This window comes from Cladophialophora carrionii (genome assembly GCF_000365165.1).
Source record: "Cladophialophora carrionii CBS 160.54 unplaced genomic scaffold supercont1.1, whole genome shotgun sequence".
Classification (NCBI taxonomy): domain Eukaryota; kingdom Fungi; phylum Ascomycota; class Eurotiomycetes; order Chaetothyriales; family Herpotrichiellaceae; genus Cladophialophora; species Cladophialophora carrionii.
The window spans coordinates 705,063-720,698 of NW_008481816.1; the positions used below are offsets into that span (position 1 = coordinate 705,063).

At 53.1% G+C, this 15,636-nt stretch overlaps 6 protein-coding genes across 6 annotated transcripts; 2 read left to right on the plus strand and 4 right to left on the minus strand.

The window, feature by feature from the left end:
• Positions 1–203: 203 nt before the first annotated feature.
• On the minus strand, positions 204–2,053 carry G647_00253 (uncharacterized protein; the record flags this gene model as incomplete). The annotated part of the gene is made up of 2 exons (XM_008723656.1): positions 204–330; positions 381–2,053. The coding sequence occupies 2 exons, from the start codon at positions 2,051–2,053 to the stop codon at positions 204–206; spliced, it is 1,800 nt and encodes a 599-aa protein (XP_008721878.1).
• A 742-nt stretch (positions 2,054–2,795) lies between these two features.
• Positions 2,796–5,885, minus strand: G647_00254 (uncharacterized protein; the record flags this gene model as incomplete). Its single annotated transcript, XM_008723657.1, has 1 exon — positions 2,796–5,885. The coding sequence occupies one exon, from the start codon at positions 5,883–5,885 to the stop codon at positions 2,796–2,798; it is 3,090 nt and encodes a 1,029-aa protein (XP_008721879.1).
• Positions 5,886–6,226: 341 nt separating this feature from the next.
• G647_00255 (uncharacterized protein) lies at positions 6,227–8,029 on the plus strand (the record flags this gene model as incomplete). The annotated part of the gene is made up of 1 exon (XM_008723658.1): positions 6,227–8,029. The coding sequence occupies one exon, from the start codon at positions 6,227–6,229 to the stop codon at positions 8,027–8,029; it is 1,803 nt and encodes a 600-aa protein (XP_008721880.1).
• Positions 8,030–8,623: 594 nt separating this feature from the next.
• Positions 8,624–9,052, plus strand: G647_00256 (uncharacterized protein; the record flags this gene model as incomplete). The annotated part of the gene is made up of 1 exon (XM_008723659.1): positions 8,624–9,052. The coding sequence occupies one exon, from the start codon at positions 8,624–8,626 to the stop codon at positions 9,050–9,052; it is 429 nt and encodes a 142-aa protein (XP_008721881.1).
• Positions 9,053–10,249: 1,197 nt separating this feature from the next.
• On the minus strand, positions 10,250–12,619 carry G647_00257 (uncharacterized protein; the record flags this gene model as incomplete). The annotated part of the gene is made up of 2 exons (XM_008723660.1): positions 10,250–12,416; positions 12,462–12,619. The coding sequence occupies 2 exons, from the start codon at positions 12,617–12,619 to the stop codon at positions 10,250–10,252; spliced, it is 2,325 nt and encodes a 774-aa protein (XP_008721882.1).
• An 854-nt stretch (positions 12,620–13,473) lies between these two features.
• Positions 13,474–15,488, minus strand: G647_00258 (uncharacterized protein; the record flags this gene model as incomplete). Its single annotated transcript, XM_008723661.1, has 2 exons — positions 13,474–15,241; positions 15,289–15,488. The coding sequence occupies 2 exons, from the start codon at positions 15,486–15,488 to the stop codon at positions 13,474–13,476; spliced, it is 1,968 nt and encodes a 655-aa protein (XP_008721883.1).
• Positions 15,489–15,636: the final 148 nt, after the last annotated feature.

Sequence of the window (15,636 nt, forward strand, 5' to 3'; positions counted from 1 at the left end):
AGATGTCGGCTGAGCACCAAGCCATGATATCTCGTACCCCTTCCCGTCTCGGACATGCACCCACGGCATCCGGGACCACCTGGCTACACCGCAGCCTCGCCCGGGTCTTCCTGGTGTTGCGCTTCAGGCTCCATATGCACCCTTCCCCTGCAATCCTCTTTCAAACATAGGAGAGTTTATATTCAAATCAGCCAAGTGGACGTTCACAGCTTGGCTTTTGGTGGCTCCAAGCCGGGAAGGAGCATGTCACGAACGTCACTCGCCGCTTCGTTGAGGTAGAAACTCATCCTCTCGCAGCCGAGTTTCTTAGACACAATGTTGAATTGTATGCTGCAAAAGATGTTAGCCTGCCGACTTTCAAAGTGACGGGACGAACATACCTGTTCTCATTGATCATGTAGGCAATACCCCATCCCTGATCAATAACCTGGCTCCACCCGTAGCCGTTAAAGTATTCTGAACTCAACTGACTACTGCTGATATACCACGTACTCGAGTAGGTGTAGGCTGGATCGGTAAAAATCTCGGGCGTCCCCTCTCCTTCCTGGAGGAGTTTCTTCAGCCCAAAGAGATGTCTGTCGACGCCGTAGCCGTCACTCGCATCCGCGGTGTATTTAACATGTGCCTGTACGGCTGCGCGGAAAAGTCGCTCACATTCTTCACGCGAGACAGACGGGTCGGCCATGGCGTTGCAGAACGCGACGGACTCGTCAGATACGGTCCGGGTGGTTTCCGTCCGTCCCTGCTGGTACTTTCTTGTTGCCGCAGATTCATACGTCGGTCGGTTCTTACCGTACATCTTGTGGTAGGCGAGTTGAATGACCATCTGCACGTACGCGTCTGGGGAGCACTTGAATTTCTTAATCATACCCTTCCCATAGCCTTGGTAGGCTTGCACACGTAGGTCGTGCGAGGCGATGACTTGGCGGAATTGTGCTTGAGCGCTGGCCAAGTCGTCGAGCACAGCGGCGTTCGTTTCGAATTTTAGGGCAACAGGGTCGGGAAGGTCGGAGCGGACGGATGGGTTGTCGAAGTCGAGTTTGTTATGCACAATGTAGGCATTGACCGTGTCGCACAGGCGGTGGGTGGGTGTGCCGTCCATCATGGAGTGTTCGCCCATAAAGCCGGCGGTGCCGTTGTCGTTGACGATGAATTGGACGGGCTTGTCATACCAGCGGTTGGAGCCGTCGCCGTGCCAGTAGACGCGGGCACGTTCTTCCAACGTGACAGGCATGGTGGAATCTAAGCAGACAAAGAAGGAGGAGGACTCAATTTCCTCGAGGACCTGAGCGTTTAGATCGGACGCTGCAAGAAGGTTGTCCCGGGCTTTGGCGCCCTGGTCGCGAGGGAGAGAGGTGATGGCACCGATCGGGTCGGCCAATTGGGCGTTCTGGTATATCTTCTTGAACTGCAGTTCGAGCTCGGACGTGTTCAGCTGTTTGCCAGCGACATGGGTCTGGAGCTTCCAGAACTGGTTGTTTCGCATGACGATGATGTGCTCGTGGCCCTCGGCGGGATATTGGATGGGGTAGTCCACCGGCTCGGCCGCGACTCGCGAGGTGTTGAACATGTACTGGTAGCTGCTCATGGCCATGGGCTTCTTACGCATATACTCGGGTTCCAGGCTCTTGTCATCGACCTGTCGCTTGAACTCCAGGGCGGCGGTGGTGATGGCTGCCGCGCGTTTGGCTGGGTTTCGTCGGCGGCGGTCGTCTCGGAAGGAGTAGAAGTAGGAAACATAAGGCACCACGGGATCCTTGTACCCCAGATATGCAGCCTCGTTCCACCAGTCGATGATCCAGTTCTTGACATTGGGATCCTGGGCCTTTCGTATTAACCTCTCTTGCAGTTTCTGGCCAATGCTTCCCGGCTGGTTGAACGCGGCCACGGCTTTCTCAGAGGCCGCAAACTCCTCCTTGGACAGGAGCGGGTGAAGGCTCTTGAGGTAGCGGGCAGAGGTCTCTTCGAGCGAGGGGACCGGTAGTCTCGGTAGGGAGTCCTCGAACCGGAGCATGGCGCCCTTGGAGTTGTCTTCCCGATATTCTGCAGGCATGTCACTCAGTTGTTGCTCGGAAAGGGGTTTCGGAAGTGCTCACCCTCAGTCACCCAGAACTGAGGCCGGTTGGAGGCTTTCCTCTTGTTCGTGGGAGCCATTGCGACGGCCTGCGAGTGTCCAGGGTCAGTTCCCCACCTGACGTCAACCGAGGAAGCAGATGGTCATTTACCTTGAGCGCAGTCGCTGTTGGAGAAGCTCGAGGAACAGCGCGGAGGATTGTTTGTGCTCCTAGTCGCGGCAGTGTTGGAAACATACCCAAAGCACCGACAGCTGGACTGAGGGAGGAACAGAGAGGGACTCGGAAAATGAGAGAGAAAAAAAGTCTATTGCCTAGGAGCTGGATAGAGCGAGCGATAGGTAACGCGACCTTTTAGACCGGACGGGCATTCGGAGAGGATTGGGCGAGAAGGCGCAGGTGAAGCTACATGCGAGGTACACAGCAGGAAGAAGCCGCGGCGATGAACAGACGCTGCAGACCGAGAACCGCTGACGCTCGAGTGGACCCCAAGAAACAAGCCACTGCCGAGGCATCAGAGTCGACAAGATCCACGCTCTCCACGTCACAGGCTCCGGCCATACATCGGTAACCGGCCACAAGGAAGGATTCGGAGCTGGATTGCTGGATATCCGTGGGTACGGATGGTGGTCGTGAGCATGACACCGGCCAAGCATGTGCTGACTCGTCCCCTTGGCCCGCTCCATACAGAAATACCACCTCCTCGGCGTTATCGTCGATGCCTCAGGCGATCGCGACGTATTTACGCAGTGCCTCTCCCAGGCTAACATGATCTTCCTCGTGTTGCTCAACCCCCTCCCGCCATGACTGCAGGGTGTCCAGAGTGCATACATGTCGCATGGTCGGCCGTCCATGAGGGCAGTTCCAAGGCTTGTCGATAGTCCCCATCTGCGCCACCACCTTCTGCATCTGCTTCTTGGATAATGTCTTGCCGATCATGATACTCGATCGACACGCGCGCATCGCAAACATCTTTCTGACTTTGCTTGGTCTGGGGATCCCGGCCTCTCCAAAGCTGGGGGAATCGGCGAGCAACTGGATCAATTCCTCCAAGTCTCGAACACCAAAAACAACTTCTTTGCTCAAGGGCAGGCTGACGAGGCTGCACCGTTGTCCAACCATGCTTTGTCCACTGGTGTCAATCTCCACCAGGAATCCATTCTTCTCTAGAGCACTGGTGTTCTCGAAGACAATCTCTTCTTCGACGGCGGTTAGCTCGAGTACCACTGGTCGCACCAGTCGTTGGTTGCCGACGACGGTCTCGGCTTGTAGTCTTTCGAAGTTGTACTTTTCATCAGAAGCATGCTGGTCAATAATGAAGAGCTCATCTTGCTTGGACTGATCATTCTCTTCAGCATCCGAGCGGGCAGGTCGAACTGCAAGGATGAAGCCAAGGTTGAATTGTCCGACAACTCTCATTCTTGCAAAATCGGGCTTGGAGACCGTCAACGAGAGACGGGCTTCAGGGTCGTACGCGAGTCCAGCCTCCAATCCATCCGCACGTGGCGCCAGGTTCGTTTGGCCGCCATTCACAATTTCACCGTGTTCGCGTACCTGAGATGCTATCGATGAGATAGAGACATCGACCGTTGCCAGCAAATTTGTCGTTGAATCCCTGGTACGCCCTCCAGCAAGGGCTTTTGTCGCTCTTCTCAGGTTCTCTTTGCTCGGTAGAGCAGAGCTGGCTTCGGCCGCTCGAATGAGCTCTTCGACCTTGGCGTCTTCCGCCCTCTTCTTTTCTTCTTCGTCGATATAATCGTCATCGCCTCCGGTATCGCCATCTTGTATATGAGTCGTCTGCTCGTCGCTAGCATCATGTCCATTGAGACTCGCGATATCTGCCTCGATTTCTTCTTCAGCCTCAGATTCTTCATTGTCATCCGCGTCACCTTCTCGAGCGTCTGACTCCACGTCTGCTTCCTCATCTTCAGCTTCCTGCTCATTTGCAGTTTCAAGTCCTCCAACACCGAACCTGCGTAGCTGCTGCGAAAACTGTCGCGTGCCAGGGCTTTTTGCACGTTTCTTGGATTTCACCGTGCTAGCCACAGTATCGGGGCTTCTTCCAACCCGCTGCGATCTGGGCGGCTGACTACCTAGTATCGTGGTGAACGTCTGGTCCCCAACCGTGACAGTGGCTATTTCTGCGGGGACTCTCTTTGGCCTCATGCGATCAAAAGCGTTGAGCACAACCCCTTTTGCTTCGGAAGGCTTTGGTTGTGCTACAGTTGCCATTTCTGGACGTTGCTGTGGCGGTCCCTCCGACTGGGCTTCAGCCATTCTTGCGTTTAAGTCTTGGGCATGTATTTTGCTTGGACTATACTGAGAAGGCTCTTCCTCTTCCTCTTCGTTGGCCGCGCTCTGCCGGCTCGGTGTATCGATCTCCCGGACATCGTCGTACTCTTCCATCCCGTGAGCTTCGTGCTCGGCCACCTGCTGGGCAATTTTTTCCGCTCGTTTTTCCTGAGCCTTCCGTGTATTAGTTTGTTGTTTCTCCATTGGTACAGGCTCCTCTCTTGAACTAGCCAGATTTTGGAAGTGATCTCGGAAGAGCGAGGTCTTAAAACTCGTCCGACCTGTTTCTTCTTCGTCTTCGTCTTCGTTTTGGCCATCGTCGCACAAGTCTGTGGTGTCGGAGAGTGACGTACGGCGGCTGGTTGCGTCTGGTGAATCCGAAGATGCCTGACGCTGGAAGTTAAGTTTCCGAAAGGCAGGCAGTTTGGTTGTTGACAGCTGGGATTGTGGTACCGTCTGTTCTTGCTGATCGAACATATCATTCAAGGCGGTTTTCAGGTTCTCAATCAGCGACGCCGAGTCATGGATCAATATAGTTCTCTTGTCCGGCGAGACGTTTACATCGTATGCATTGGTGTCCATTTGGAGGTCTGCGAAAATGAAAGGCGATTGCGAAACATTGAACGCCTTGTATACCTCATTGATAGCTTTCGCTATCTGCGGCAAACCACACGGCCTACCGTTAACGAAGAACATCTGTCGATCGGGGGTCTGTCGACCTTCCCCGAAAATAGGTTTAGAAATATGGCCCTTGACCCGTATGCTGGTATGTTTTTCTTTTCGTGCCATTTGAGTCAATGTGGACTGATACTGGAGATCAAGGTCCAAAGGGACCAGGGCACTCAGAGTCTTCGTACCGTAGACGTTCGCTATATTCTCTCGTGTGGTAGCATTGCCCTTGGTCGAAAAGACCGACACGCTCTTGCTTTTTGGCATGGTATTCTTGACCGTGAACTTGACATTGACGCCGATGCATGCATACGCATGCAGGAGTCCTAGAACTTTGCCATACTCTCGCTTGATGTTTTTGCTCAACTCTTTGCGTCTGACGGGAAGGCTTTCAAATAGATTCTCCACGGTAGCCGTTGTGCCTTTCTGCGCTGCAACAATTGTGGTCGACTTCAATCTGCCCAACGTGTCAAACTCGAGCCGTTTCCCCTTGGGAGCCTCGTCTACTTGCGCAGTAACGAGAGAAAACTTGGAAAGCGCGCAAAGAGACGAAAGGGCTTCGCCTCGAAAGCCAAAGGTGTGAAGACTAGACAGGTCATCGTAGCTGGACAACTTGGACGTGAAGTGCTTCAAGGCTACATTCTCGTAGTTGGCAGGATCAATGCCAGAGCCATTGTCCTGTACCTCGATCGAATCCAGACCGTTATTCTTGAACCGTACTTCGAGGGCAGTGGCACCAGCATCAAGGCTGTTCTCAACTAACTCCTTGACCACAGAGCATAGGTCGACGATGACTTGACCCGATTGGATCTGGTGTACAGACTTGGCCTCGATGGCCTTGATGGTGGCCATGGCCAGCCCATATTTGATGAAGGGAACGCACGAATTCAGAATATCAAAGTCACTGTCATCAACGACGAAAACTGAATTGCTCGCGACTGAAACACGAAGCGCGGTGAAAGTTCCAAGCAGCAGCTGATTGGCGGAACTTGATGTGGTCCGTGCTGGGTCCTAGGTGGGTCCCCGGCGTGCCAAGAATGACGTCGTCCTAGTAAACGGTATGCGGCGAGAATCTCAGCGTAAGAGGCAATTCAGGCACATCACTATCCTGACTTGATTTCATTTGCCCACCGAGACAAAGATACTACATTTTTGAGCATGAATACTTGAGTCGACGAGCACGCCCATCTCTAATGTTGCCCGATTTGCCGGTTGAAGTGATTGAACAGATCGTGGGATACCTGCCAAGCGCATCGGCTATCGTCAACCTCGCACGGACAGAACGCAATCTCCATTCAATTGTCTCAGCGGACGGCTACCATGTTTTTCGATCATTCGTTCAGAATGCATTCCCGACTATCAAGACACCGCCGTTATGGAGAGATGCCGCTCGTATCTTAACATCTCGCTCTCGGGCTTGGGACCGGCGAGCATTTATAGCCCGAGAATGCTACCCGCCACCTGACAACATCGACTATCCCCAGTATGCGCTAGGGAGTCACAAGATAGGCTATCATCCAGCCATTGACAGCTACGAAACATGGGAAGGACATTCCTGGTCAAATCGAAAGGAAGTGTTGGCGTGGGGTGCGGCAGGCCGTCTACGGACACGAACGATCAAAGATGGTGTAACGACCTGGAGCTCATACAGCATACCAGATGATCATAGACAAGACTTGGACATTCTGGATGTGCGAATCTTACGGCCACACCAGGTTAACAGCTCAGATGGCGAAACAATTGTCTTTCGAAGAGCCAACCACGAAGTCGTCAAAGTCCAAACCTCGGAACCCGATGTTTTTACACAGCAGTCAAGCTATGTAACCCCGCCTGGTGACCACACATGCATGGATATTAGCCAGAGCGCTGATCCTATACTTGCGGCGTGCGGTGATCACTCCATCAGACTATACCCTGTACGCAGCCAACAGAAGCTCGTCCGACCGAGCGATTCCGTCAAGCTGGAGGACCGGTACAAGATCCAACAACGGATGCGCTGCATAAAGTTCTTATCCGGCACTACAGTCGCTATTGCGAATCAGTTTCTCCAAGGACGAGATCGGGCTCCCATCCACATTTATGACATCAGTCAAACTGGCCTGTCTTCGACACCGCTCACAGAATCGATGAGCTACTCTGAGACAAGTAACCCATATATGAGCCGGCACAGCGCCAACGTGATCGTGCCACTCGATGACATTGGCATCAGTGGAAGTAGTCCCGGGACCCTGTTTCTGTCGGGATGGACAGACGGTATCGCTCGGTTACACGACACAAGGATAGCTCAGAAATCAGTGGTTGAGTATGTGGATGCGGTTGATTCCGGGCAGATTCTTTCCCTCCTCACCGTGGGACACGAGCACTTTCTGGCCGGCAGTTCCGAGAACGGCTGCCTGAGAACTTTTGACCTCCGCATGCCGGGCGCCAAGGCATACTCATACCTCAACGCACGACAGACTCAGCCAACCCGGAGCCCGAAAAAAACGGAGCCGCAGAGAGGTATCAACATCTTCCTCACGCCGACGGTCAACTTCGGCGAACGACTCTGGGAGCCTCTACCGCGAAATCCGCGGAAGCGGTCACAAGGCTACCGTGGCTCTGTCTACTCCCTTTCCAGTCCCTCACCCAGCTCGCCAACTGTCTATGCAGGGATTGAGAACCATGTGCTGCAACTGGACTTTGTCTCGACCGACGACATCCGCAGCCACAAGACCGACATTGATCTGAACAGTCATGACGCCAAAGGTCGAGACTCCGAACAACCTATCCTGAATCTGTCATGCTACGAGCGTCCTCGGGAAGGCAAAGAGAGCACGGACCCAGTGTTGTTGAGGAAACAACTGGATCTTTCCTGGGCTTTGAAATATGGCAACATAGACAGCGAAGGCGGATCAAGGGAGGAAGGCTGGGATGAGAGATTACGATTGAATACGTCTGTGAAGGACCGAGGGCATAGGGAATCGGGTTGGCGGACTCATAGACGGCAGCCTACATGAACGTTGAGGAGTGTATAGAGTTTACAGGCATAGCCGTGGAAATAGTGTCTAGAGCGAACGGATCAAAAATGGCTTCTCCAGGAAATAAACTAAGATCAACGTAGATAAATGCATTTCCAGGTATCCTGATAAGAACGAGGATGCGCGATTGAAGACAACGAAGTGAAAACCAGCCGTGATAGGTTCCCACCGAGATCAATGAAATGCTGCCTGCCTACAGAGTACAGTCTAATACAGAGTAGTCCTGCAGTGATTACTGTTGTATTTTGAACCAATGTACTCCGTCCGGGGTAAAGACAAGGCTGAACACCAGCCTCGCAGCAACAAGGCTGAGCCTCTGTCATTTTACACAGGATATGCATGCCAAGAGAGATCGATCGCGATCATGAACACCAATACCTGCCCATTCAAACACTCGTCTCATCTCATCGCTTGATCCGATCCATCATACTCGCAGTCGAAGCCAAAGTCAAAGCTAAAGCCAAAGTCAAAGTCACATCAAAAGCCACACCGTACTTACTTTATCCTCTCATCCCTCGCCATCGCCATAACACTACCCAAACCATAACGAAAACCATCGCCCGCAACCATAACATGTCCACCACAAAAGCAACACCAACCCTCCGGTCGCTCTACCGCCGTCTCCTCCGCGAACTCCCACCGACGCCCCAACCACGACACACCCTCCCACGCACGCCCATCCACGCGTCCATCCGCAAACACGTCGTCTCGTCTTGGGGACAGCAACAGCAGCAGCAGCAGCAGCATCACTCCGAGGCCCAGGCCCAGGCCCAGGCTCAGGCCCGCCTCCAGGAACTAGAGCAGTTCGTCACGTACCTCCGTGCGCAGAGAATGTACGGCACGCTCCTCCAGCGGTATAATCCCGGCATGGGCATGGATGAGGAGGAAAGAGTCCGCTTGACGGCGCGGCGCGTGGGGATGGATTTGCCGATCGAGTATGGAGATGGGGATGGGTATGGTGGAGTGGGAGCGGGAGCTCGAGGAGGGGGGAATAAGAAGTGAGGTGGCGATGAAGAGGGATGGTTTTGATTATATGTACGGTTCAGCACGGCACAGCACAACACAGTACACGCACGCGCGCACTCTGATGATAGCGTGTTTATGTTTGAGTTGTGGCGAGTTCGGATTCCAGAGTTGTGTGTCCTGAGGAGAACTAGGGCTGGGAGTTCGAGCTGGAACGCGGGTGTACGGTGCGGTGGAGAGAGCTAGAAGGGAGAGGCGAAGGAGATGTGAGGAAATTTGGATAGAGCTGCGGCAGGACCACTACACAACCATCACAGCTTGGGTGGTCGAGGGGATGATCTGGGGAAGATGATTGATCTCCAGGTGATGCTACGACGTCTCGTGCTGACTACGAAGGGATGATCTGGGGAAGATGATTGATCTCCAGGTAATGCTATGAGGTATTATACCGACTGCAAGGAGGACAAGGAGAAGCGACAAGGTCCTGAACAAGTCCTGCTTCGATCCGCTGCTTCGCTTCTGCCGACTGCGATGCGATGCACGCTGTTAGGGCTCTCAGGATGGTCAGTGTGCTCATGTTGACTGTGGTCTGTCTGGTTGCCATGATGCGGGCACGCATTGGTACACCACGGCACCTATACCTACAAGTCGCAATTCAGAATGATTGTGGCGCAGATGAGCGACAAGCGACTCCAATCTCGATGTTATGGCCATGGACACTCATCTCGCTGTGCTCCGCATGGCTGGCGAGATGGGAGTTATATGGCCAGACAAGACAACATCAACCAAATCCAGGCACTTGAAGCGGAATAGATAAAGGAAGCATGTGCGACTTTCGCGTTATCTCAAGACTAAGAGGAGAAGAACTCACGGCTTGTTCATTTCGAGTTCGGGACATCCATATCTCGCCTTCTGAGAAGAAGTCCCAGAGAAGATTTATCAAGCTACTTCAAGAATGATGTGATGATGAAACCTCATTGCCGCTGAAACGCCTCTCAAAAGCCAAGCTCCCAATGTAAAGAAACATAAACACAGTCCTTTCCTGTCCTTACCCCTACCCGCACAGAAAAGCACATGTCGAGATATTCCGGAGCGAGAGCGATCTGCTTCGCCCAGCCCTCCCGACGAGATGAATGAGCCGTGCTGGGTCGCGAGCTTTAAGCAGCGCATATTGCAAGCGGTTGCTGTGTCTGGCGGTTGCGGCACAGTCCCGGTCCCCTCACTGTCGACGAGCAGTTACACTCCGCTCTGCTCTTCTTCCAAAAACATTAGATCTCCCCAAAAGATGTCGGGCTCTTGATTGTTCACCGCGTCGTGTCCGTCCAGTGCATGCCAAGCCTGTGTGTTGGAGCAGTCGAAGAATCCAGGGTTCGAAATGCCAGAGTTGCCATCTGTGTCCAGGATCATCGTGTCCAACTCAACCATGTCGGTAGCCTTGATGTTGTCAAATTCGTCGAATTCGGGACCTGTCTTCAGGGGTGGAAGGGCATTGAAACATAGGTCAGCGATCGTGGTATCTTGCGCCTCTTGTGGAGATGACTGTGTTTGAGTGGCGATGAATGCTTGCGTCGAAGCGTCGGACGGTAGGTCTGAAACACCGAACAGCGCCGCTGCAGGATTGATGTATGGGTCCGCGGCGGAACACGAAGACAGGTCGAAAGCCAGATCCACGTCGTTGGAAGGGTCAAAGACTGTCCCTACCGCAGAGACTCGCAGACACTGTAATGAAGATGCCGGATCGTGCTTCTTCTCATGCACTTGGACGGCGGTATTGATCGCATCGCAGGCCAATTCTCCCTCGAGGAATAAGTCGTGGCTGGCATCTCCAGATATGGCTCGCAGACACATCTGCTCGTTACCTCCCTCAGAAGTGGCGTCTGGGCTGTCATCTTCGTACGTGCTTCCATCTGTGCTGGTATGGCTGCTTTCATTGGCGTCCGGAACGTCTGCTTGCCAGTCATTCCACGGTGCAGCACGGGCCTCGCGCTCTCCTTCGGCTGGAGATTCGTCCAACTTCAACTCCTCAATCTGCTTTTCAAGATCTTCGAAGATCTCAGCCACATCAATCTGATCCTCATCAAGGTGTTCACCGGTCTCGCTCAATCTTCGCTCAACAATACTCAATCTGAATAGAGCATATTGCGTGTCACCATCTTCCACGCCATAAATCTTACAAGACGCCTCATAAGCTTGACGATACCACTTCTCTGCACCGGACAAGTCTTCAGTAGACAAGTCTTCAGTAGACTCGCATATCCGGCCAAGAAACTGCATAGTGCATAAGCTGATCCAATCTGGGTTTCCAGCATGCGATGCGTAGAAATCATCCAGTTCCAGGACTTTGAGCAGAATCTGCTTAGCCTTGTCGGGAAAGTCATGCTTCCAGTGTAGCTCTCCCTGCAAATACATCAGTCTCCGGCAATATATGTGTCTTTGGTCCAGTCTGTCCATGTATCGTCGTAGTAGCCCCTGACAGGATTCTGCGGCAGTGTGGAAATCGTCATAATCAACACTGGCCGTTGCCATATAATATTCGAGTTCGAAAATGCTTTCGGCATCAGTGTCTTTTTGTCTCTTCATGATTTCGTACAGCAACTTGATTACCAGTTGAGAGCCTTTCCCCCGTGCCTCATAGCAGCTTAGCAATCTCAAAGTCAGCAGGATTGGATGATCATGTCCCAATAGTCTGCTAGCTAGTGCAGCTAGGTAGGAGATGATACTGTTTATAAACTGACCTGCACGCTCAATGTAGGCATTTTTGAAGTGGAATACCAAAGCCTCCAGAAGCAGTGGATGTTGCTGGCCTAGCAGGACACGCGCCTGACCGCAGAATTGTCGCACATGCGACTGAGCGCGATGATAGGCACCGGCTGTCACTGCATTCACCCCCATCGTAATGGAAAAGAAGGCTTCCTGTGGATCAAGTAGTTCGAAGGTCTCAGCGTGTTCTCTAGCGCCGTGCTTCTGAGCAACGAAGTACTCATCACTTCGATCAAGCCTCCAGGGGAAATAGTTGTTGATTGCAGCCAACGTCGATTCGAGGAGATGAGACTCTGCAGATTGTTGTAAAAGAACTCTGGGAACGGTTTGTGATCGTCGTTGAAGACCGAGCTTTTTCTGCGTTGTTCGTTGTGCACAAACAGGACGACAATCTCGGCCAGAGGACTCCTGAAAAGGGATCATCATTCGGCTTGATGACAGCTGCTCCCCGCCACCGAAGGAAGCTTTGAAATGGCGTTTGACACGCTCGAGTGGGACTTTTCGGTTGTCAATCATCGCAGTGGGAGGATTCAAACCGGCCCGGGCAAAATACCCCAGAACCGAGGCGGCGGCCTCGAGCTCCTCGAGCTTGAAGCTCTTTTTCAGACCCCATTTGGAGATCCGGTGTTTGTACATGTAGGCGCTGCGAACATCAGTGCACGTCTCGGGACTCAGGGGGCATACGTACGCTGCGTGGAAATTGTGATCTCTAGCCAAGATTGCCGAAATCCGGGGTAAGGTCAGGCGTTCACGAATGTAGAGACGCTCGAACTTGGGTCTGATGCGTTCCCATTCAGCCTCGCTCGGCGCCTTCTTCCTGCGGCGGAGTTGGTATGTCGGACGCATCTTCGTCTTACAAGATTGCAGGGACGGCAAGCCGTGGACAAGACAGAGTGGGCTGAGGTACAAGTAGGACAGGGTCAAGGTAGGAAGATCCTAGGTCCTAAGGCTAGCAGCGGTATGATGGAAAGAGACAAAAACAATGGCACATCGAAGTCAATGAAATAGAAGCGCCTCGAGACCTCGACACCGAGAGCAAAAGTCGTTATTGACCGTCCACCATACCTCATCAGGCTATCCGAATCACATCATTAGAAGGCAACCAAGAGGTTCAGCCCCAAGCGGTTGTTGCATAACGACTATTGTCGCGACCAATCATGCTTCCAAGAGGGCTCGTGTTCGCATGCGTGGCGTTGCGGGCTAGGGCACAATTGAGGCGTCGCCAGCCATTGGGCAAAGCAATCTGGCCGACAGATGCGCCAGCATTGGACCATAGAATGTGGTATACCCGAAGAGGGAGAGGCCAGAATAGCAGTGGAAATGAGGATTGAGAGGAGAAGATGATCGATATCTTCAATCGTACGACCGGACTCTCGTAAGCTTTGATAACAACTCCACAGTCTTCGCGTGAAAAGGGCTGCTCTTTCCTGCTCTTTCACTGTCCGGCGTGAAGCAACACGAAGTGGCAGCTTCCAAAGACGGTAGCTTTCGAGCAGTCCGTTGGTGGACCGAATACTGCCCTCAAACAGCTGGCAAGCACATACGCTCATGCAATGCCAATTAGTGCCCACCATGTACAAACTTACAACAGAAGCAAGATGAAGTTTTGAAGAATCGGCGGGACAAAGCGACGCAGCTGCCTCCCGAAAGTCAAATTGGGCCCTTCCCTTGCTATGTACGTCGTTGCCCGGCAGCGATCCTTAGGCTTCAAGACGTCCATCAATATCTTCCAACCAGCTGAGATCGTGGCTGGGATCGGCCGGCAGGAATTCAAGCATATCTTGCTCAGAGGCCTTCAGAAGGCTTTCGAACGTCATTTGGGACGCGAAATAGGCGTCCCCAGATAGATCATGATCAAGCACATCCAGATCCCCCGGAAAAGAAGATCCAGCTGGCTGCATATAATCCGGTTCGAAATCCTGATAATCACGGTAATCGAGACCCTCCAGCTGAACATCGTCTTGTACCTGTGATGAGCTTCCTTCGTACATTTGTCTCTGGCTCTGATCCAGCAATTTGGGGGTGGCGTCTATCTCGTTCTGCGGGGTATTCTCGTGCTCAGCAAGCTCGAGATTGTCATCCAAGTCAATATCAGCATGATATGGTTCCCAGTCAACCGCTTCATTGACCTCTCCTGGGATGGTCTTGCCGATGTGAGTTTGCCAGAGCTCCTCCTCGGCTGCTGGAACGTCGACCATGCCCAGCCTGACCAACTTGCGCAAAGCTCTGAGTTCGGTCAACAGTAAGCTTGTATACGAATGGTGCTTGCCAAGCTTCTCTGTGGCCCAGATCACCGCTCGCACGTAATATTTGTGCGCGTTCGGAAATTCTTGCTGTGCGAAATAGTAGCGAGCAAGTTCTTGGGCTGCCACCAGATAGCTGCCGATCCGGTAGCGGTCTGCCGGGTACTTCTCGCCTTGAGCCACGATCTTGGACAGGATTTCCTCGCCCTTGCGTTCGGCAATACGTTTCTCGTCTGGCTTTTCCTGTCCATCAATGCCTTTAGCCTCGTCCAGATGTGTCAGGGCAAGGTCCATCCGCATCGACAACGTATGCCTGCTTCGATCGCCCAGGGTCGACCTGTAATGGGAGAATTTCTTCTGGATCAGTTTCCTGACCGCGACAGGACCAAGCCTCGATCTGACTTTGTTGATCAGGTCCACTTCCACAGAGTGAAGATACGAAGATTCAAGTTTTACCCGACTCTTCTCCGTGTCGGCGAGGTCGACCATCACTTTCAATGCCTGCTCAGGGATGACTTCGAAGGCCTCCAAGGTACCTGCAGCTACCAAAGCGACAAAAGCATCGAGCATCCTGCTCACAGGATGTTGGAGTCCAAGGTACTCGATGGACAGGCCGCGAAGAAACTCGGCGACGGACAAAAATTCGGCAGGGTGCAAAGTCCAAGCCCTGGCTGAGAAGAGGGACAGGATTTCCTTTGTAAGATCAGGCTCCTGCATCTCGAACACCTTGGAGGCCTCACCGCGCGTGCGACGAAATTCTCGCTGTCCACTCTCTTCTTGTCCTTTGTTGAGGAGTCGTAGGCCGGTAAGAAACCCGATTCTGAGAGTGCTTGGGTCGGGTAATGTTTTGTTATTGTCTTGCTTTGACTTTGGCGACACGGCGCGGACAGGCTGAGTAAGGACTGTGCTCCAGTAGCTCTTGACTTCTAGCAGGGCCATCTCAGAATGGTGGTCAACGGGAGTCGCTTTCAGGCAAAGGCGGGAGACTTGGACATGCCACTCGGAGCCTTTTTGCAGCCACGAGCTCTCGATTCCTGATTCCTTGCGGCCATGGCGATAGACACGGTCCCAGTGAGGGTGTTTCCCATTGATCTTGATGTCCAGTGGGGCAGTCACGCCCAGGTCGACGCACTGCTTCAGGTGTGCTACGGCCGCTTCGCGCTCTTCTTTCGTATCGTTCTTCCTCAGTTTCAATTTGCTCAACCTCGTCTTCAGCACGTTAGGCCTGCCGAGCAATCAGCTGCGTTCCGGCAACAGCAATTCGAGCCTGACTTGACAACGAGCCCATGCCGGCCCGCCAGCAACTCAAGTATCTCTTTTTGACTCCGTTCCTCCTGTATATACCAGACTTCGAGCAAGGGTTCGACGAGCGCCCATTCATCTGCCGAAGGTCCTTTCTTGCGAGTTACTGTCTTGACGGCCACGCGGCCCGCGCGGATAGAAGTGTGGGTGTGCGAGCTGAGACGCGACATATTCGGGATGAAGAGGATTCTTCAAAGACAGGCAATGCTGTTTGTCACTGCCGTAGGTAGCAGCCAGACCGACGCCAGGTGAGGGGCTATTTGCGTGCAGAGACGACGAGAGGGTTACGCAGACAAACATGGCTGCTCATTTCCATGG